We start from the raw sequence: 21,829 nt of genomic DNA, 5'->3' as shown, positions 1-21,829 counted from the left end.
TGATTTTTAACAATATGTCACTAAATGAAAAACAGTAGGCAAATGCTACTGAGTGTTTGACTTGAATGTTATTTAGTTGTTTCTGGCCACACTGTGTTAAATAAAGCTCAGATTTAGGTCTAAGTTGAGTTACATGCCTGAAAATAGTTGTTGAGAGGGACTTGTTTAACAGCACAAATAAGATCACCTGTTGTAGTTCTAGCCAAGTCAGTGTTTTTCTGATCAGATTGTGTGTTAAAAATCAAATCTAGAGTAACAGAGTTTTAGACAGAGCAGTGCCTACACGGTATCAGCTGGCAATTTACAATGTTCTGATGGCACATGAATGCAATCTCTATTTATTGATCCTTTGCATTAATGGTTCCATTTATGTGTGAAAAATAGTTTGACTAATGCTATTTGAGGGGGTCGGTTTAACAGCACAAACCAGCTCACCTGCTGTAATTCTAACTAAGTCAGTTCTTTAGGGTCAGAGAGCAGTACCTCCAGTTTGCCCAGCTGATGATGTCATGTTAAAAGTATCACCTGGCAAAAATGTTCACATACTAGTACAGGGTGTCCCAAAAAATTGACATAATTTCAAAGGTCAGTAATTTTGGCATTTCTTGTTGAAATAACCTCAATGTATAGAAACAGATCAAGATTTTCTATTTAATGAATGTTTTCATTTTGTTCTGTTTTCAGGTTGAACCATTCACTCCCAAAAAGAAGTCATTCTGTGTCTTGGAATCTGCTCACACTCTCACCCAACACTGTGCTTCAATGCAACATTTGGAAAAACTTCACCAACTCACAAAGTCCCATAATAAACATATGATGTTCCACACCTAAACTGTTCATTTTTATTGAGCTAGACGTAGAACTTTTCAAGATAATTTCTTTTTTGGGACACCCTGTATATGCAACCTGTGTTTATATGACATGTCCTGTTGTTCGGAGACTGGGCCCTGACTCACGTTGCGTTGGCGGGCGGCAGACTGCAGCACAGCCGTCAGAAAACTGTTGGGGAAGGTGAAGCCGGACAGCCAGAACAGGGTGGGGGGCACAGCAGTCTCAGCCCAGGAGGCAAACTGAGCCACACGCTGGCACAGGTCTCTGGTCCAGGCCGCCAGGGGCTTGATGGACGGGTACGCCTGAAGACATCACAGAAGAGACATGGGGCGGCTTTAGAAAGACCTTAAGGGCCCATATTAGGGCCCCGCTTTTCTCTGATCTATGTTATAATGTAGTTTCCTCATCACAAACAGACCGGGAGATGTGTTTTGTTTTATTCAAACATATTTAACACACAAAGCCTGTACATTTAGGCTAACTTCTTCTCTTTAACAGAAAACACCCCACCTTGTGATGTCATGTGGTAATACAGGAAGTACTCCCCTGTGTTTTTAAACTCTATACACCTTCACTACAATCATTTGCATGATTTCAGTCCTCCAATTGCCATCTCTACTGAACAAAAGGCAAATGCGGCACTGCAAAAAAGCTTGGCCAAAATTTAAGATATAAACACTTAAATCTATTAGAAAATGACTTAAAGTAGAGAAATAGTCTGTCCATGCAGCAAGATCATTTTGCTTGACAAGTTCTCTTAAAATAAACAACCTCTAGACTAGAATGAAGCAGTCTCTAGTAAATGTTCATGGACTGGAAATACATTTATGGAAGCTAAGTTTGAGATAAACAGACTTAAAACCAGTTTATGATGAGTGTTCATGGTCTGATAATAAGATGTTCAAGTGAAAGTTAACGCTGGAACAGAGCATTTTGAGCTTTGAAGATGTAGACTAATGCAGGATTACTCAAACGTGTGTGAATAAAACAAAACACAAGTCTAGGTCTGTTTTTGAGGAGGTAACAACATTATAACATGGCTTAAAGCTCACAAGAGTCCATTTTGTTGTGTAATAAAGATCTTTAATCACAGTCTATCTGAGGGAATGGTAAGGCAGAGTGGGATGGCCTCAGACGGAAAAGCCGATCACGAAAGAAAGGCCAAAGAGAGGAGAGAGGGCAGGGGAGAGAAGAGGAGAGAAGAGAGGAGGAAAGAGTAGAGAGGTGGAGGGAAAAGAGGAGGAAAGTTGAGTTGAGGAGAGACAACAGAAGGAAAAACTAGGGGGAAGAGAGATGTGAAAAGAGGGAATTAGAGAATGGAGGTGAAGAAAGGAGGAGAGAATTGGAGAGGGAGGTGCAGAGGAGACAGAGATGGAGAAAGGGATGGAGAAGGGGATAGAGTAAAGAGAACTTTGACTTTTAACAATGCATTTATTTTATGTCACTTAAAAAATAGATGAGTAAAGAGGAGGGGAGGAGAAAAGTGGAGGAGAGGAGAGGTGAGAAGGAGAAAGGTGGAGACAAGAGGACAGCATGAGAGGAAAGGGGAAATGGAGGGAGGGACAATGAAAGAATTAAAGAGAGGAGGAGAAAAGTGAAGACAGGACGAGAGTAGATGAGAGAAGAGTGATACGGAAAGGAGACAAGAGAGAGATGGAAGGAAAGAGGGGGAAAGAGTAAGGTGAGTATGAGTGAAGAAAGAAGAGGGAGCTGGAAAGGCGCAAAGAGAAAAGAGAAGTTTAAAAGGCCTGTTATATTACACTAGTTTCTGATCTATATTGTTTCCTCACCACAAACAGACCTACTTGAAAACTACCGCTTCATGACATCAAAAGGGGGAACAGAGCATTTTCAGATTTGGAGATCCTCAAATGTGTGAATGAAATAAAACATAACTCCAGGTCTGTTTCTGAGGAGGTAACAGCATTAGAACATGGCTTTAAATTCAAAAGAATCCATTTGTGTAATATCTTTAGAATGCAAAGAGCAGGAGAGAGAATAAGAGGAGGAAAGAGGGGAAAGAGGAGGACTGAGTGATGAAGTGAGACAGAGTAGCTGTGAAGACGAGTGAGCTAAAGTGTACTGGAGTAGTGTAATAAAACCCCAAAGCTTCCATAAATGGGCAGCTCAAAGCCGTACCAAACTCCAACTCCTGATAGACAGACCTCCAGGGCTCAATGGAAAAGACCAGTGGGAGTAAGACCAAGGGGAAAGAGCCAGAAGCAGCTTGGGCAGAATCAAAGTGAATCATGTTGAAATACACTGCACAAAAATATGAAAGGAACACTTTGAAAACACATCAGATCTCAATGTGAAAAAAAAGTGTCGTATATCTATACAAATATGAACAGAGCAAAAAAAGGATGCTCTTCTTTCAATGGAAATGACATTTTCAGCCCACAGACGGCTTCATTTTATAGACACCCTGAAAATCAAAGTGAAATAATGATTTTGCCAAAATTTAATTTCTGCAATTCAAAATGCATCTTAGTCTCTTGTTTGCCCCCCACATGCTTGTCTGCATGTTTGACAACGTCGTGGCTCGCTCCTAATGAGACGATGGATGGTGTCTTGTGGGATGTCCTCCCAGATTTGTGTAAGGATGGACCCAAACATGTCCCAGAGGTGTTTTATCAGGTTTAAGTCAGGTCATCATGAGGGTCATTCAGCTGTATTGACCCCTTCATCCTCCAGGTTCTGCCTGCAGACTCTTGCCACCTGAGGCCGGGCATTGGCGTGTATCAGGAGGAAACCAGGAACTACTGCACCAGCGCAGGGTCTCACAGTGGGTTCAAGGATGATGCTGAAGGCAGTGGATCATTCTCCTTGTCTTCTCCACACTCTTTCACATCTGTCAGTGCTCAGGGTGAACCTGCTCTCATCTGTGAAAAGCACAGGGCACCAGAAGCAGATTTGCCAATTCTGGTGTCATCTAGCAAATGCCAGTGGAGCTCCACAGTGCTGGGCGCTGAGTGCAGGGCCCACTACAGGATGTATTTCTAATTGTTTGAGACATTCACACCAGTGTCCAGCTGGAGGTCATTCTGTAGGGCACAGGCAGTGCTCAGCCTGTTCCTCCTGCACAAAGCAGCAGATATGTGTCCTGCTGACGGGTTGAGGAATTTCTACAACCATGTACAGCTCTTCTAGAGGAACTACGTATCTCCTGAAATCTCCTCCATGTTCTGGAGATTGTGCAGGGAGACACAATAAATCACCTTGCAACAGCACATCCAGAAGTGACACCCTGGAGAATTTGGACAATCTGTGCAGTTTCTGTGGGGTTCAGGAATGTCCTCATAGTTCCACTAGTGATAATCACTGTAGACAAAGCAGCACTAGTGGAAAACCAGCCAAAAAAGACAAAGAGGGAGAAACATGAAATGACCTCCACATGTAAAACCAGTCCTGTTTTAGGGCTTGTCTCATTGGTGCCGCTCTAGTGCACCTGTTGTTCATTTCCATTAAATGAGGTGGCATCCTTTTGTTCCCAAGACATTACCCCGTACAAGATTTGTAAAGATGTCCAACAGATTTTGTTCACATCGAGAACTGATGTGTTTCATTTTTTCCAGCAGTGTATTTAAAGGTCCTATATTATGCAAAATTGAGGCTACTGACCTTTAAGCCATGTTCTAACAAAACAAAACACAACACCAGGTATGTTTTTGATGGGGTAACATCATTCATTCATTTCATTCACACGTTTGACTAATCATTTATTTATTATTTATTATTATTAATCTGTCTACATTTCCAAAACTCAAAATGCTCTGTTCCCCCTTGTGATGTCATTATGTAATAATTTTCAATTTAACTGCTACCCTTGAACTTTTGTTCAGTAGAGGCTGATTGTAGTGAACATATACAGATCTTAAAAACACAGTGGAGCACTTCCTGACAGCACAAGGTGGAAAAGAATGTTTTCAAAAGTGTTTCAACAAAACACAACTTCAGGTATGTTTGTGATGAGGTTTTTACAATTCTCTCATTTTTCTATAACTTGCTGTTAACTAATTATAAATGACTAAGACACAATTAATGAAGAAAATATCAGGAAGTAAAGAGTACTATTTTAGAGAGGTCAACACTGATCACATCACACTGGTAGAATTCTAGCCTTAAGATTTGGCACAATTTACACAAGAAACACATTTTCTGATACTTCAAACATGAAAACAAAAATTTAAAAAATATAACAAAAAATATATATTTGTATATGTTTATTTGTCAAATATTAATTGTGTACATTAGATGAGTTGGCCTAATGGTTGCTAGGTAACAGTTATGGAATATCCTAGAGTGAGGTATTTTTTGAAATTCACTAATATTTAGCTCATTGTTGCCAGCATTTATAGGGCAAGTGTTTATGTAGTGGTCTTTGGAGTGAGTACAGTCAAGTATACATGTGTGACTGACTAAGACAGCAGACTGAAATATTTGTGCATTGACTCTAAACAGTGCATTTGTGTTCCATTCTCTTTCTTCTGGAATAAATAAACTTCATTCAGTCATAAAACCACGAGGCTTAGGTAATGACTGTATGTATACTACTTTATAAAATCATTTTCCTATGTGGTGAAAAGCTCTTCCTTATGTGTGTAGTGAAGTACCTTCTCCCACAGGGGGGGCACTCGAGCATCGTGGATACAGTTGAAGGTCTCCTCCAGACTGGGAGACATCACCACGAGTCCTTTGATGCCTTTCTGTAGTTTGACAATAGAGGAACTGAAACACACAACAAAACTTCATCAGGTTTATAGCATCAGCAACATATCTCTACATTGTTCTTATTGTTTTATTACAAGCTAACGTGCACAGAATTAGAGCTAAACTATATATTTTGATAAGAGACTCTGACTTGGATAAGTTGTTTCCTCATCACAAACAGAGAAGAAGTTGAGTTTTGTTATATTTACACATTTAACACACAAACCCTACGGATCTGGGCTGTGTTCTTCTCTCAACACTCTCAACATTATTTCACCTTCTTATGTCATACGGGATGTGCTGCACTGTGTTTTTAAACTCCATACCCCTTTACTAAAATCATTTGGAAAACCTTAGAATTGCCAGTCTCTACTGAACTAAAGGAGCTGTTCACTTGAAAAAAAGGTGGAGCAGAGCATTTTGAGCATTGGAAATGTAGATAAACTCATAAAGGATTTCTCAAACATGTGTGAATGAAACAAAACACAACTCCAGGGATGTTTTTGGGGAGGTGACAACATTATAATATGACTTAAAGCTCTCAAGAATCACTTTTGTGTTTAAACTTCATTAATAGTTTTGGTTCCACAAATACTGCAATAATACAATACAGATTTGAAGATGATAATATGGTGGAGTTAGTACGTGATAGTCTCGAGCAGGGCGTTGTATCTCTGGATCTCCTGCAGCAGCACCACGTTCAGAGGGGTGAGGTTGTGTTTCAGCATCTCTTTGGTGTGCTCGTAGTCCACTAAAGCTGGGATATTTGCTCTCACATCAGCCAGCAGCTCCAGGACCTGACAAGGGAGTCACAATGTCAAAATCATCTTAAGTTTATCTGCAGAGCCCAATTCATACACCATGTCATTCAACATGCTTTACACAAGAAATATTAAATCACAAAACACACCAAAACAAAAACAAATGATTATAAACTTAGAAACTGTATGTTGCACACTCTCTTCCTGGTTTAAAACATATTATTAGGTTGCTAAAGCAGATTTAAGCCACATAAACCTGAAATGCTGATTCCCCATGTTAAGTCCTAACTCTGGGCACCAGCAGGAAGCCGGTCCCTAACCCTGGACTAAACCAGAACTGAACCAGGACTACATGAGGTAGGAAATCCAAGAAACTGCTTGGTGGATATGCCACTAACATGCTGGAGATGTAGTTTGGTGTCTCTCACAGAATTCAATACAATGGGTGGGGAAAGACTTTTTGATCAGTCTCAGTAAATGATATGGTCAATTTACTGTGACAGCCTAGACTAGATCTTTAGACTCAACTAATAATGTTCAATCTCCATTATCTAATCAAAAGAACAGTGATTAAAGGTGCTTTGGCTTAAAAACATGAAAAATAGAACTAGAAACTAGAGCTTTTCACAACTGTCAGAGACCAATGCAGAGTTTTGCTGTGACAGTAAAGCTAATAACAAGTAACATGCCAACGTGCACTTCCTGATTATCGAAAAAATAAAATGCTTTCTAATTAGATGCAGACAGCACTTAGCAGACTTATTTTGGTGAGCTGCTTATACAACAAATCGGTGCTGAGGCAAGACACAAGCGTGGGAAAAACTGGGTACAGGGCCTTCAATACAATGATTTAACTCTAGGAAAACATATTCAAGTAAGAGTAAAAAGTAAAAATACTACTCAATATTTTAGTCTCGACCTAAACAGACACACACAAACTCAAATAATGTTCATGGAAAAGGGGAAAAAACAGCTAAATCAATAGCATTTCTGGATTACAACACGCACACACAGCATGAATGTATTGTGATACTCACCCGGTCCTCTCGGCTGTCCCCTGCCGCGCTGGCCCCTGCCCCTTTGCTGCTGACCTGAGGCTTCAGGGAGAGCAGGGTGTCAAAGAGGGTGCGCGTCTCTGCGATTTGACTGGCGATGTCTGCATTTGGGTGCTGTCCGAACACCTCTGGGTGCTCTGTGGCGGGGAAGTTGCTGATGAATTCCAGACAGGAGGCCTGAGAGCAGTCCTGAGGGATATAGTAGGAAGGTAGGGGCGACAATCTGAAAGAGGGGAACACAATAAGAATCCATTTTCAACAATAATATGCAGGGTTCAGTTCATGTGATATACTGCCAACACGTGCACTAACAAGGCAGCAGAAAACTCTTAAGGGCTACATGTTCCAAATCTTTGTAGTATATTTGCTTATATTTATTTTGCATTTGCTGTTTTTGTGTGTTTATTCCCCCATTGTAACAGGTACAACATTTTTTTTTTTTTTTACTATTTGACATGGTCCAAAGTGATATGTACTCTATTTTCCATTGGAGCTGTAATCTCTTGGCTGTCCACTGGGTGGTACTATAATTCCATGAAGTGTGAGTAATTTAGAGAGGGCAAGAGTGAACAGAGGTTACTTTGACATTTGTTTAACTTTTAGTTTAACTACTGTTTAACTTTGCTTTTGGGGGCCTAGTTTATGTGCAACTTATAATTTTAATTATATATATTTTTTAATAATTACATTTGTTTTTTCAAGAAACCCTATGTAAGATTTAGATAAACACGACTTACTGTGTTCCCAGATAAGTGGTAACTATGTTTTAATGCCAATTTATTCTTAATTACAAAAACTTTGGACCTGATGGACCAGTTCTTTATGTTATAATTTGATGTTTTGAGTCTCAAGATGATTATCCAATCAGAAAGCAGATGAGCCTATCATTTGGGTTGCCAGTTCCAATGCTGAAATCCATTTGGTTTAAACCTAAAAAGACACTCTCTGATCTGAACAGCCACTAACTAAACCCCTAGTACCTGCAGTCAATCGTTCATCGTGCTAGTGCAGCCTCTGCTGCTGTAGTACAAACTTGGATGTGTCCTCTATCTGCAGGTGAATGCACTGGGAACCCAGGTTCAGTTGTGACTGCAGTACCTGTTTAAAATTTTTAGTTTACGTACTGGAAGAATGGCTGTTGGACAGCAGCCTCACAGAAGTAGTCATTGATGTAGGTGGTGAGCAGGCGCCGGTCCCAGTCGTCTGTCACGTGACCTCCATAGTTAATCCCGGCTATGAGGTACTTGAGTGCGTCCCAGGGAACCTCCTCATAATTGTCCAGGTACAGGCTCAGTAAGTTCTCACTCACCTGAAAATACATCATTCGATTTAGAAGATAGTATATGTAATGTGTGCATGTGAAATCAATAATTACAAAATGCTGTAAAGGTTGTTTATTATTATATTGTCTTTAGGTTCTCAAGCCAATTATCCAGTCAAAACGCAGAATAAACTATTCAATTAGGTTTGCCAAATCAGCTGAAACTGCAGTAGACAAAAGAAATTCTTGGTGGACAAAGGATAGGTTCTGATTAGTTGACTAAAAAGGGGGCGTGGCAGAAGCTAAAACTATTCCATAGCTCTATATGTCTGACCCAAACTGCACTCACAAGACTACAACAGCAGGGGGAGCAAAAACTACTACTGATGCAGAAAAAGCAGGAAGCAATGTATTTATATAAAGACAGATTCAACTTGTGAATCAGGACTTTAATCTGCCTCTCCTCTTGGAGTTCATCTACAACAAAAGATTTCTGATCATGGGGAAAATTTTGAGTAGGTATGAGTAGGAGCACTTGTTACAGCTATCGCATTAACATGAATATACAACAATACAAGAGCCTAATTATAGTGCACGGATGATTACTTCAAAGTCAGAGTCATTAAAGCCATAGACAATGTTCCAGCCAAGCTGCAAAAACTTCTTCCTCTCCAGCAGGATACTGTGGAAGCAGAGGGAGAAGAGGAGCTTCCTGTAGAATGCTGGTCTGGAGCAGCGGTTGAACTGAGCCTCTGTCACCAGCTGGTATAGACGCTTCATGTTGGCCTTCACACCCTGCTCACAAACAACACACAACACTTCATTTTTATATCGCACATAAATAAATAACGATAAAAGAATGGAAGGGAGAAACAGTAGGATATATGTGTAACATATGTGAAACTGATCTTTCAAAATATTTGATAGCTACACATTTATAATCTTGGACAGCAAGATGGATTGTCAAAGTTCACAATTTGTGAGTATATACATGTTGCATCCAGTATCATTTTAGTAGTCAATTGGTCAGTGATTATATACATATATATATATATATATATATATATATATATATATATATATATATATATATATATATATATATTAGGGGTGACAAATTATCGCGTTAATTGCGATTAATTAATTACAGTCATATTTAGCGCGTTATGTTTTTTAATCGCGTTAATCTCATTTTTAATCTCTAACTTTAGTGTTTCTGTATGTGAGTTTCTTTATTATAAAACCTGTTTTTATGTGTTGTTGGGACAACAACACACACACACACAAAACACATTTATACTTTTTTTTTTTTCGGTAATTCCACTCATTGCCGGAAACCCACACAAAACGCGCGCAGTAACAGCGATATAAACGTCATGTTAACGTTCGCGGCGTCAGTCACACAATGGACGAGGTCGAAGAGCCAGTAGAACAGAGGCAGCAGCGCACAGGTAAAAACACATTCGTGTCTTGGAAATTATTCTCCCGACGTGAAATATAAAAGAAAATAACAAATATAATATCGCCTGAAAACAACCTGCATAGGCTCATGATGTCTGCACTACTGTCCTATAGTGACCTGCCACATGAGGGGACACGCACACAAACACACACAAACACAAACAAACACACACCTTCATCATCGTCATTAACCTGAGAACGCGCGGACCACGTTTCCTTCCGTAGTTACTGCGCGGACACCGACGTGCTCCCGTGAGCCGCGTGTGGATCGTGTTTTCTCGCGTACGCGACGTAAACCGCGCTTCCTCCTGTGTGCCTCTAAACCAGAACTAACACCAAGACTAAAACCAGGACTAAACCAGGACTAAACCAGAACTAAAACCAGAACTAAAACCAGGTCTAAACCAGGTCTAAACCAGAACTAAAACCAGAACTAAAACCAGGTCTAAACCAGGTCTAAACCAGGACTAAACCAGGACTAACACCAGGACTAAACCAAGTCTAAACCAGGACTAAACCAGAACTAAAACCAGGACTAAAACCAGGATTAATCCATTCCAGGACTAAACTAGGACTAAAGTAGGTCTAAACCAGGTCTAAACCAGGACTAAAACCAATGATCTCATATATATTTCTCTATTAATAATATTTTTAATATGGTTAAGGAAAGACTGGACTTTTTATTGTCTTTAAGTAGACAAAAGTTATTATGTTCAGATTTCCTCGTCTTTGCTACTTTACAGTAAACAGTTTCTTATTCATGGAGACTTGGGCTCAACAGCCAAATTGGAGAGATTTGTTAAACAATAAATGACTTTATAAAGTCACTTTTTTAAATCTATATCAGTCTTTTGATCTGCCACAATAATGTAATAATGAATTTAAATGAAAATACCTCAAATTGAAGGCTTTTCTCAGCAATTTTTAGGTGAGATTAAAATGAGATTAATTAGATTAATTAATTACAGATCATAATTAATTAATCTCTACATTTTTTTAATCGCATGACAGCACTAATATATATGTATATATATATATATATATATATATATATATATATATATATATATATTTTTATTTTTTTTTTTTTGATGTCTCATCAAACAATTTTTTATTTTTTTGTATGATTTATAATAATAATACATTTCTAATAAATCTTTACCACAGTAAGTTTTTACTTTACAAGTTTGGTCATCTTCTCTGTCTGTTAGCTTTTGAGCCTCATCCTTGAGGAACACCTGTTGTGGACTTTTAACTAAGATTCCCTGAAGCTCTCACTTCCTCTGTGTTCTTGTACATTTCTAATCAAATAAAGCAGAAATGTGGTGACTGAAGACCTCTTATCACATCATATTTTTGATGCTGTCTTTGGTATAAAAGATATTTTGGCTTGTGTTTTAGAGTCTGTATAGTTCAGATAATGATCAAAATACAATTAAGATTATTTTAAACGTCAACTAGTCATATAATCATTCCAATGAATAGCTGACACTAGTATATAGTATGTGTTTTCGTTTATATTCTACTTACTGCACATTGTGTCCTGTAAATGTGTGAGTGAATCATGTCAGAGGATACTGTATAGAAAGGTTGGCACTGTGAGCAGACCTTGGGAGGCTCTGTGGTCATCTTGATGCCTGCCTGCAGGATGGTGATGGGGAACTCAGGGTGAGGGGAGGAGCTGAGCCACAGCCTGAAGTCTGGGTGAGGCTCCTCTACCTGCAGCTGCTCCACCAGCTTGTTCAGCTCCGGCATCCACGACAGAGACAGGTGGCAGTTGGCCAAGAACACCCAGTGACCTACACACAGGACAGAGAGGTGGAACCATTTTGAGAGAACTGCAATTGTTCTGTATAGCATCTGTGATGCTAAGATTCGCAAAATATAACATTTTCTTCAATTACAAAACAGTTTACATTGTTTCCAGACACTTTCTGGACCATTTGCATTTGAGTGCAAACAATAAGAACTTGAATGAAATGATAAGGATCATAACTGAATGATGAATATTTGAAACAGTTATTTGGTGTTACCACAGGTTTTGTGTGGGGTTAGCATGTTTTACACATACTTAAAACACTTTATAGAGATAGGATATTGTTTCCTCGTCAATTGAATAAGTAATTGCAGCCTTTGGCAACATTTAACCTTGCAGCTCTACATGAGACTGGAGGTCAGGATGTCCTATGTGCCAAACATAGTAAAGACACTGGGCACACAGCCTGATCAAAAATCGTACCATTCTTGACACCATCTGCGATCATCCTTTTGGCAATAGGAGCCTGTCCTTGACCCAGGGACAGAGCATTGAACTGGCTGCTTTTGCCAGATGACTCGGCCAACTGCAGTAACGCTCCTGTGGGGTCCACTCCAGGAGACAGGACGAAGATCAGAGGAGTCCTGCAAGTGGATTCTTCAACCACCTGGAGAGGGCAGAGAGACGGACAATCTAGAATACTTGAACAACACTGTGAGATACACTTGATCTGGTCAAAAAACTGAGGATTGACAATGTACAGTTCAAATGCATATAGTTTGGCATGGGATTCTTTTGCAATGAATTGAAATAGTTTCATTGAGAGCATAAATCCACTTTGTCCCTTTGGTTAAGTTTGTATTGTTCTATCTGATCCCTGCTGACCGCCAGAGAGCTGTGCTGAAAGCACTGAATGATTCCCCTCACATAAGCACAGGGAGTCCTTCAGTGCTTTCTGCACAGCACTGTGGCGCTCAGTAGGGATCAAATAGAATCATAGTTACCTCCGCCAAGGAGGTTATGTTTTTGCCGGCGTTTGTCTGTTTGTTTGTTTGTTTGTTTGTCTGTTAGCAATATAACTCAAAAAGTTATTTTTGATGAAATTTTCAGGATTTGTTGGAAATGTGAAAAGGAAGAACTGTTTTCATTTTGGGGGTGATCCGGAAGAAATCCTGAATTCTGTATCACTTTGAATTTTTTGTTAACATTGCGGTAAATGGGGCCAAAAATTTTGTTTCTCAATATCTCGGTTAATTATTGACCAAACTCCATGAAATTTGACTCGGGTATGGACAATGGGATCCTCTTTCATATTCCAAATTGAAAGATACGAGACAAATATTTATGGAAAACACAATTAATATGAGGGGGACTGTAGTCCTTGGCAGAGGTCTGCGCTCTCTGAGTGCTTTTCTAGTTACATTTGGAATTGTCGTTTAGTCTTCAGCTGTAGAAAATAAGTCAACAAAAAGTACATACAGCCTTCATGTCCAGCACAGGCGGCTCCACAAAGCGAGAGTCCAGGTTTTTACAGATGAAGGATGTGACGCAGAAGGACACGCGGTCCTGGCGTAAGGAGCGCACAATCAGCATCTTCTGGAACTCATTACAGTTTACTTGCCAGTCCCCTGTCACAACACACACAATATACACAGTTATTTTCATAGACTCTAACACATCTGTGTGTCTACTCATGTTTCATGCCATGGAAAGATAGGTGGGACTTTGCAAAAAGAAGAAAGAAATTAGATCAAATAGCGTAACAGTCTTGGTTTGAGTAGTTGTGACAACATTTGTGTAATGCAAATAAGAGACACTCCCATAACACATTTGCATTTCCTGCAAACTTACTTCAAACTTCATTCACTAGCCAAAAAATTTCCAAAAATTAATAAAACATATGTAATCCAAGTACTATAAATATTCACATCTGCATTCATCAAATCCAAGAGCGCTGATAGTTGTATGTGAAAACACACATTTATTTGGACTATAAAGGCACATGCAACATTTTAAAAAGTGTGCACATATAAATGCCTGTGTCCACACCTGCCCTGTGTGACTTTTTCTATGCAGAATTGTCATTTGCACACGCACGCACGCACACACACACACACACACACACACACACACACAAACACACACTTCATTGGCTGCGAGAGCCCTATTGTGGTGATTACAAACCAGGCAGTGGAGCATTCTCAGGCTCTGTGCTGGTGAACCACTTGTGCCACTCTTTGGGCTTCTGTTCAAAAGAAGCTGTGATGCCGTGGAAGTTTGGCAGCTTGTCCAGTGTGGTGATGTTGTCCCAGGCCGAGTCCTGCAGCCAACTGGTGCATGGATTATACATCTGATCCTTTTTATCCAGGACCTATGGGAGTACATTCAACAACAAAGAAGTAACATGAAAAAGAGATCTGAATTATTGTGTTGTATCCCAGTAGTTCAGCTCTAATGCTCATGTGTTCAAACACTTGTGTTGTTGGCTGTTAGAAGCACTGTTTGCAGTCTTTGTGTGCAGTTACCAGGCCTCCTCTGAGGAAAAAACTGTACTCGTCCATGTTGAGTATGCCAGACACCTCCAGGATCTTGGCACACATCTGGAAGCTGAAGAGCAGCTTGTGCGCCTCGAACAGACCGCGGCACGTGCTCCTGAAGATAATTAAAGTCTTTATTAGCTGCATTCATTTACCCCAAAATAATGCATACTTGGGTTCACAGTGGGTTCAGGTGGAAAGCAGGGGCCTATACAACTTTAAGGGCTATTCTATTTTTGAAAGAAATATTACAAAAATCTGAAAATCTACAAATGATGAAGTAGTCACAAACAATCATTATAGAAATCGTTTGGCTAAAATCTTGTGACAGCAGTGTCTTTTGGTAAAGCCGTCATGATGTCATCTGTGTGAGGAACCTTTTTAGTTTGACACCATGACAGAGATTCAAGTGTTTGGGGTAATGTCAGGCAGATAGTTTCCCATAACTCTCGGTGATTCGGTGTCTGATTGAAGGATGAAAGATGACCCTGTCAGTAGTTTCTGTATTAGTTATTACCATAGACTGTATAAAGAAGTGGACTAAGTGAGTGTCACGTCACCCACAGCGTTCAGCACCACTCAAAAGAAGCTTACACGGTTTCAGCGGTGAAATTGGAGGCAGGCTTTATGTTATGATCAGGATTTTCTAACAGAGAAAATAGCTCAAAATCATTTTAAGACCAAATGGCAAGGCTTATTGCAGCAGTTACAGAGGGAGGGGAAACAATATTCTAATGTAAGTCAAGGAGTTAGGGTCAGAAGAAGGCGGAAGAGCCCACATGTGAACTTCCCATTTGGAACGTGGCAGCTGGCGCGTTAGCTCTGTCCATTTATATTTAGAGTCTATGGTTATTGCTAGAGAAAATACCATTTATATTAAGAGATTATATTTTACATTTTCATTTTATTTTATGTAGCTGCATCTACCATACAGTGAATGATGTAAAGAGCTTGACAAGAGTGCATTAAAATCAGGCAGTGGCCCTTTAAACGGCACTTTCTACCCCACCACATGCTCATTAGAATGTTGTGAATCTTACCTGTAGACTGCATATGTGTGGTAGTCATTGAGGTTGGCGATTCTCTCCTCTAGCTTTCGGCTGCGCTTGCTCTTCTCTATGCTGATGTTAAACAGGCTGATGTAGGCATCCAGTGCAAATTGGTACATGGGGTCAATGTGGCCCAAGTCATTTAGAATGAAGAACAGGATGGAGGCTCGCTGTGCACATGGTCGATACTCCTGGGGTAAACAGTGCACATAAACAGGCCATGAAAAAGTAATATTACTTTGAACATGTCACTATATAAATCATTGATATACTTTTTTTTTTCTACAGTACATCCCCAGATTGATATGTGTAGCCCTCTGATCCAACAACATTCATTTTGTCTTCTTTTATACATTAACTTCTTGGGTTCAAGAATGAGAATGAGAAAAAAGCAGAGACATCTTTCCTGTTCACAAATAAACACAGCTCTTCCCTCTGCACATTTTTCACAAATAAAATAGTCTGTATTTCTACTAAAATATGCAATTCTGCCCAAATCACAGTGCTGCCCAGTGACTGGTCACTCTGAGCACCACTGGCACTTCAGGACTTATCGCAAGTAAATGCTGTAGGTGGAGTCTAACAAGATGGATTCTCAAGAGTTTGTGAACTCACAAAAAGCATGAGAATTTGTTTTGCTGGTGAGGTTAGCATATTTTGGACTGCACAATTCAATAAAATGTAGCTAACATGATTATATTACTGATTACACTGACGATTTTACTTAGTTCTTCCTAATCTGAGCATTTTGGTGAAGTTTATAATTTTACAACTTGGTTGCACATAATTTCATAATTGTTATCTAGCAACCATAATCTTAAAAAGGGCTACATCTAATATACACAAAGGTGATGTGATGACTAAAAATACGTGACAGTACTATTTTGTAAAATAAATGTTCGGGCTATCAAAACATGGTGGTCTTTGCTCATAAATTCTCCCTGTATTTTGGATGGAATGTTCTGTATTGATGACATAGGTAGTGGGGATTCTCTTCAGAACTCAGTTGTACTTCCTATATGATGGACTGCCATTTAACTGATGTAAAACTATGATAAATATTTACCACAGGCAGGGGTGGGTAGAGTAGAAAAATATTTTACTCAAGTATGAGTTATGTTACTTCAAAATAATGTTACTCCAGTAGAGGTAAAACAAGACTAAACTATTTGGGAAGACTACTGTTGAAGTAACCTCTGTTTTATAATTTAAAGACAAAACATTAAACAAAACACAAAATCTGGTATTTTCAAAGGATAGACACACACTAAATCATTTCTGAAGAAGCACTGCAAGAAACACAGATGTTCAAGTCATTATTTTATATTGTCAACATAAAGCTTTTGTCACTTGCAGCCTGACTCACAGTGGGAGGCGTAACCAAGTAACCAGTGCTGTTACTTCAAGCAGGAGTAATAGTACGCTGCTAAAAATAATACAAAAAGTTACTCAAGTAACTGTAACTCCTACCTCCAATCACCGGTACTATCCCACCAAACCAAGTAATAATTCTAAGACCATGAAAAGCTGTCATATGCGCTTGAATATGATATGGCTTGAAAACATGCGTTCGTATGACTAACCTCTCTGGCAGAGTCGATGGCGATTTCGGTGGTCTCACTAGTGACCAGCTGCTCAGAGACCTCAGTGGCGGTCACTTTAGATGTCTGCAGAGTGTTGACCAGCTGCACATCGTCCAGGAGAGAGCCCGATGCCTCGTTCAGCAGCCTGTGACATGCATTTAGGAATCACTCAGCTAATCAAGACTAAATGAATCTGTATAAATCTGTATGTAAGACATTTGACCTATCTGTGTCCCCTGATACGAGGTAACTCAAATCCAATATAGCTTCTACTGATAACAACTGTAATGCTGATTTAGTCTTAACTGCAAAAACACTAGCCAGAATGGCCCTATTATTTATTTAATTATTTGGTTTATCTTCCAATCAGTAAACAGAATGAGCCTCACATAAAGTCTCTCATTTGGGTTGCCAGTTTCTATGCTGAAATCCATTTGGTCTAAACCTAAAAGGACACTCTCTGATCTGAATGGCCATTACTAAACCCCAGCACCAATCGTATACAGAGGAAAACATGTATGTGTTCATTATATGCACATTTAGGGCCAGAGGTAGTTGCGATTTTAATACCTATTTTAAAGCAGTAAGAGCACAGGCTACATATAGTTCCTTTAATAGGATGAAATATTGAGTAAATTTTTTATGCCAAAATGTCTTTCTGAAATCATTTTTAAATGCCATTATAAAAACAAGAGTAATAGTTGTCCACTGAACCTTAAGATCTCGTCCTCCAGCTCCTGGAGGTGGCGTTTGCCTGAGGCGATGCTGATCACTAAAGAGTCCTTTTGCTCTTCCAGCTCTGGACGCTCTTTTCGAACCACAATCCCCAGCAGCTGAGCTTCCAAACCCTGCTCACACAGGTACAGGTGTTAGAGAAATACAAATAAAAAACAGACTACGTCTGTGCAATTAATACAGTTTAATTAAGAATCAACGTCACCATTCAGTCATTGAATCAAAAGTATATTGTCAGTTGTAAGTGCTTGGGTCTTTTTAAAGAGGGGTATTAATCACTAACACATTTTTCTAAGTTACCTGTAATCGTTTGAAAATATTACAGCCAACAGTAAGGAGGGTTTGAATAGGGCCTGGGAGAGATTACAAGACTATGTGAAACCACTTCAGGCTTGAGGGAACAATGTCACAACATGGTAGAAAGCTCCAAATTGATTTTGCATTATACCCCCTCTTTAATCAAGAAGTCCACAGTCAGTAAAAGCATGTGATTTGGAGCAGAGTTCAGAGGTTGAATAATAAAATAAAATAAAACAAATCTGTTACTTATTTTTTGTGTTAAATGACAATGATCGGATTATATATTCAGGAAATTGATAATGAAAAACATTTTGAATATCACCCAGCCCTAAAACAAACTCCACATTCTTTTTCCTTACACACACCTGTTCTTTGACAGCAAAATTGACGATGGTGGTCTTTGTGGAAGTCTCAGGGGTGTAGTGTGGGTTGGACAGTTTGGTAGCAATATAGAAACGAAAGTCAGGGTTATACTCGATCTCCTTGTCACCTAACTTCATCAGCAACCTTCCACCTGGCATAGGTTGAGCAAATGACCAGGAGAGGGAGAAAGAAACATTAAAAAAAACATTGTGGAGTCATAACTTTGACACACAGGGTAAAAAATACACTTGGAAGCTCACAGTAACTTAAGCCCCACTCACACATACAACCTGACCCGGTCATTTACCAACATTTTGCCATAACAGGGTCATATGTGAACAAAGCCAGAAATGATTTCCCTGCATTTATGATAAAAGGTAAATCACTGGGAATATGCAGGAAAGGCTTGAGTGTGAATAAAGTACACTGTATTTACATGAAGACAGATTCAATTTGTGAATCATGAGCTTAATCTGCCTTTTTACATATAAACACCAAAAAATAAAACATCTTAAGATAACTCACTAACTTTTTCAGTTGTCTTATATAAATCATCATAAGCCAACTAATATACATTTTGTTCGACCAAGACACCATTGACCAATTAATACACACACACTACCATCACTTGGTTTCTTGGTTAACAGCATGTTTTCCTGGTTATGTGCTTGGTTTCCTGGTTATGTGGTTACATTCCATTCTCATTCAAAGTGCACAGATCCGTCATAATTTCAGGTTATGTGTGAACAGAGCAGACCTGGCAATGTTCTGGGACTGGAGCATGTGTGAATGGGGGTCATTATTGAGTGTTTTGGCATTTTGTACCTGTCAGTTTACTGGGAAGTATGTGTGAATGTGTATTAGTGTTACAGACCTATCCGGGTCAAAGACTTGTTGAGGACTGGGTTTAGAGAAGGGTCCAAGTCCTCCTGAACATTCTGCAGCAGGACAGGGTTTCCAAACTGGATGGCATTCTCCAGAACCCGCAGGTAGTCTGGCATCTGGAAGTCTATGATTTTCAGGCCCTGCACACAGGAAGGATAATCCGAATTACACAAAAACTTTTATTTTTCAAAAGTATAATCTAGAACCAGGGTTCTCAACCTGGATGTGGGGACCCCCCCTATGGGCATCACAAAATGATTTCTGGGAGACCCCAGATAATACGGGTCAAAAAAGAATGTATTCAATAGTCTTAATGAGGCTTAACCCTATTCCCCATGCAGTAGATGATGTGTTGGTCTATTAAATAAACGTGATAATAAAACCAAACATTTGGCATAAGGTTACTCATACTTTGTTTTGCAGATAGCTACATTTTTGTGTTTGGGGGTCACAAATGACAATTATTGTTTTTTATGGGGCTCACTAATGAAAAAGGTTGAGAACCACTGATCTAGAATAATCTATGACATACTTTTTTCAGTTCCATGTTCTTAATCCACTTCAGAGCCTGACCTTGCGGATCAACCATCAGCGGCCATCTTGAAAGAACAGATGGTAACAGATGGGAAACAATTAAAAATGCATTGGAGAAAACACCATGTTAAAGGCTATAGTAATTCATACCGATTTCCCCGAGTGACAATAACCCCATTCTCAGTGGAGAAAGCATCAGAAGGCAGCCCCTGAATGTTCCAGTCCCTTACCACCGTGGGCTTGGACAAGAAAACAGCAAAACTAAAACCAGGAGAGCAGGGGATTTGTAAGTCCCGAATCTGCAAAAAAATACAGCGTCAATGTCTGAAAGCAGTGTTGACAGGATAAACAAAGGTATTAAAAAAAACCCAAAAACAAGTCTGACCTCCTTTAACCAGATGCCCTGCAGTTCATCTCTGTAGTTTGACAAAAATGGACCCATGTAGGAAAGAAAGGAGGCAGCGAGTAAACTGTCTCCTACAAGATACCTCATGCACTCCTCCAGCCCCTGAGGAAAAGACAAAGAACTCAGACCATACTTACACTACAGCTCCTCTACCACTCGATAACTCTTACTATGCTCTTGTACATAATTATACAAATATGCTATGTACTAGTATAGTGCCTCTCTGCAATACATTTTATGTTTTGTTCCATTATTATTTCTGTTTTATGCTTGTATTTAGTCTGTGTGTTTAGTTGATTTGATTTAGTTATAGTTTACAGCACAATAAAAATATATACTAAAAAGGTATTAAGGCTCATTTATGCTCCACCTTCATACGTCAACAGAACTGACCAAAATGGACAAAATAAGGCAACAAATTAACAAAAAAAGAGGCGCCTCAGCACGTTTTAGACCCTATCTGTTAGAAAAATGCCAAGAAAAACAAGGTGAGGGATGCATTTATGTTGTGCAGCTGGTTCTATTCGCTTTTTAAAAATTTAGCTTCCACTGTTGAGCTGTGTTCACTACTGCCCCCAATAGTTAGCACATGTACCTCTCCAGTGCTAAGAGTCCACATGTTCTGTAGAGATGGACCAAATGACCAACAGACAAATGCAAAGGAAAGACAAAAGCTTCCATGTGTATCTGCGTGTGTAGTGTATGTGTGAAGCGTACAGTGACTCTCTCCTCCCAGCGGACCCTCTCTCCAGCCAGCCCGGTCACCAGTTTGTCTGCGCGGTCCAGTTTCACCACCATGTCCTCGGACTTCTTCCTCAAATTCTCCTTCATGGTCACCTTCTCCGCATGCTGCTTCTTGAGTTCATCCAGCTTATCTGCCACCTAGAACAAACACCCATACAGAGGCAAAAGAGTGATTTTTAGGCTCAAGCTTTATCTTTTTTTTTCATTAACGACATTTATTTATTTATTTATTGAATCCCACATGTATCACCCTAAGAAAAAAGTAAAGCATTTTCAGAGAAATGATGTCCTGAATGCAGGTGAATAAAGATTACTCAAGCAGAGACAACAATTATAACATGGTTAAAATCCATCAAAAGGCAATTTTGCACAATGTTTTTCCTTCAAAAAAGTGTAGTTCAAATTTTCATCTATACGATCAACAAAATAATACTCAGTTTTGCTCAGATACTGTATTCAAACAAGGAAACAAAACAGTACAATACAATCAGAAATACCTTGAAACAAGTAAAAAATGTAGAGCTACAAACTTAATGATACTTAATAGGCCTGTACCCCATTTTCCCCATGTATTCGAGCAAAATGTGCCTGGCCCAAGTACAAATACTGTATATAGTATAGTTCTAGAGATCAAAACATGCACTGTCTGTGGTTGCCATGGCTGTGGTTGGCTGCTCTTGTGGCTGACTGGCTGACACTGAATAGTTTTTAAACTTTCTTTATTTTTATGTTTCATTTTAACTTAATATTTAGGGATTGTGACCAGTTAGGTGCAGTTCAGAGGACGGAAATTAAGGACTACTAGATTGTATGTTTTTCCTGTATCCATAGTGACTCTGCTCAGAGAATATATCTGAA

The 21,829-nt window shown here is 39.3% G+C and overlaps 1 protein-coding gene across 1 annotated transcript in view; it reads right to left on the bottom strand.

Moving 5' to 3' along the window:
* dnah2 (dynein, axonemal, heavy chain 2) overlaps positions 1 to 21,829 on the bottom strand; it is a 76,692-nt gene that overhangs the window by 2,428 nt on the left and 52,435 nt on the right. The window contains exons 65-84 of the mRNA XM_055156639.1: positions 20,945 to 21,109; positions 20,207 to 20,329; positions 19,972 to 20,120; positions 19,820 to 19,886; positions 19,277 to 19,427; positions 18,405 to 18,553; positions 17,719 to 17,852; positions 17,005 to 17,149; positions 15,413 to 15,612; positions 14,361 to 14,487; positions 14,020 to 14,206; positions 13,315 to 13,463; positions 12,319 to 12,502; positions 11,688 to 11,878; positions 9,225 to 9,413; positions 8,482 to 8,666; positions 7,340 to 7,580; positions 6,187 to 6,338; positions 5,445 to 5,559; positions 957 to 1,133 (exon numbers count right to left, since the gene is read on the bottom strand). Coding sequence (XP_055012614.1) covers positions 957 to 1,133; positions 5,445 to 5,559; positions 6,187 to 6,338; positions 7,340 to 7,580; positions 8,482 to 8,666; positions 9,225 to 9,413; positions 11,688 to 11,878; positions 12,319 to 12,502; positions 13,315 to 13,463; positions 14,020 to 14,206; positions 14,361 to 14,487; positions 15,413 to 15,612; positions 17,005 to 17,149; positions 17,719 to 17,852; positions 18,405 to 18,553; positions 19,277 to 19,427; positions 19,820 to 19,886; positions 19,972 to 20,120; positions 20,207 to 20,329; positions 20,945 to 21,109 — 3,180 coding nt within the window. The remainder of the gene's footprint in view (positions 1 to 956; positions 1,134 to 5,444; positions 5,560 to 6,186; positions 6,339 to 7,339; positions 7,581 to 8,481; positions 8,667 to 9,224; positions 9,414 to 11,687; positions 11,879 to 12,318; positions 12,503 to 13,314; positions 13,464 to 14,019; positions 14,207 to 14,360; positions 14,488 to 15,412; positions 15,613 to 17,004; positions 17,150 to 17,718; positions 17,853 to 18,404; positions 18,554 to 19,276; positions 19,428 to 19,819; positions 19,887 to 19,971; positions 20,121 to 20,206; positions 20,330 to 20,944; positions 21,110 to 21,829) is intronic.

This window comes from Boleophthalmus pectinirostris, unplaced genomic scaffold, assembly GCF_026225935.1.
Source record: "Boleophthalmus pectinirostris isolate CB_2022bp ecotype Guang Dong unplaced genomic scaffold, ASM2622593v1 HiC_scaffold_20, whole genome shotgun sequence".
Classification (NCBI taxonomy): domain Eukaryota; kingdom Metazoa; phylum Chordata; class Actinopteri; order Gobiiformes; family Gobiidae; genus Boleophthalmus; species Boleophthalmus pectinirostris.
The sequence above is the reverse complement of the archived record's forward strand: the minus strand, read 5'-3'. Positions and strand labels throughout refer to the sequence as shown.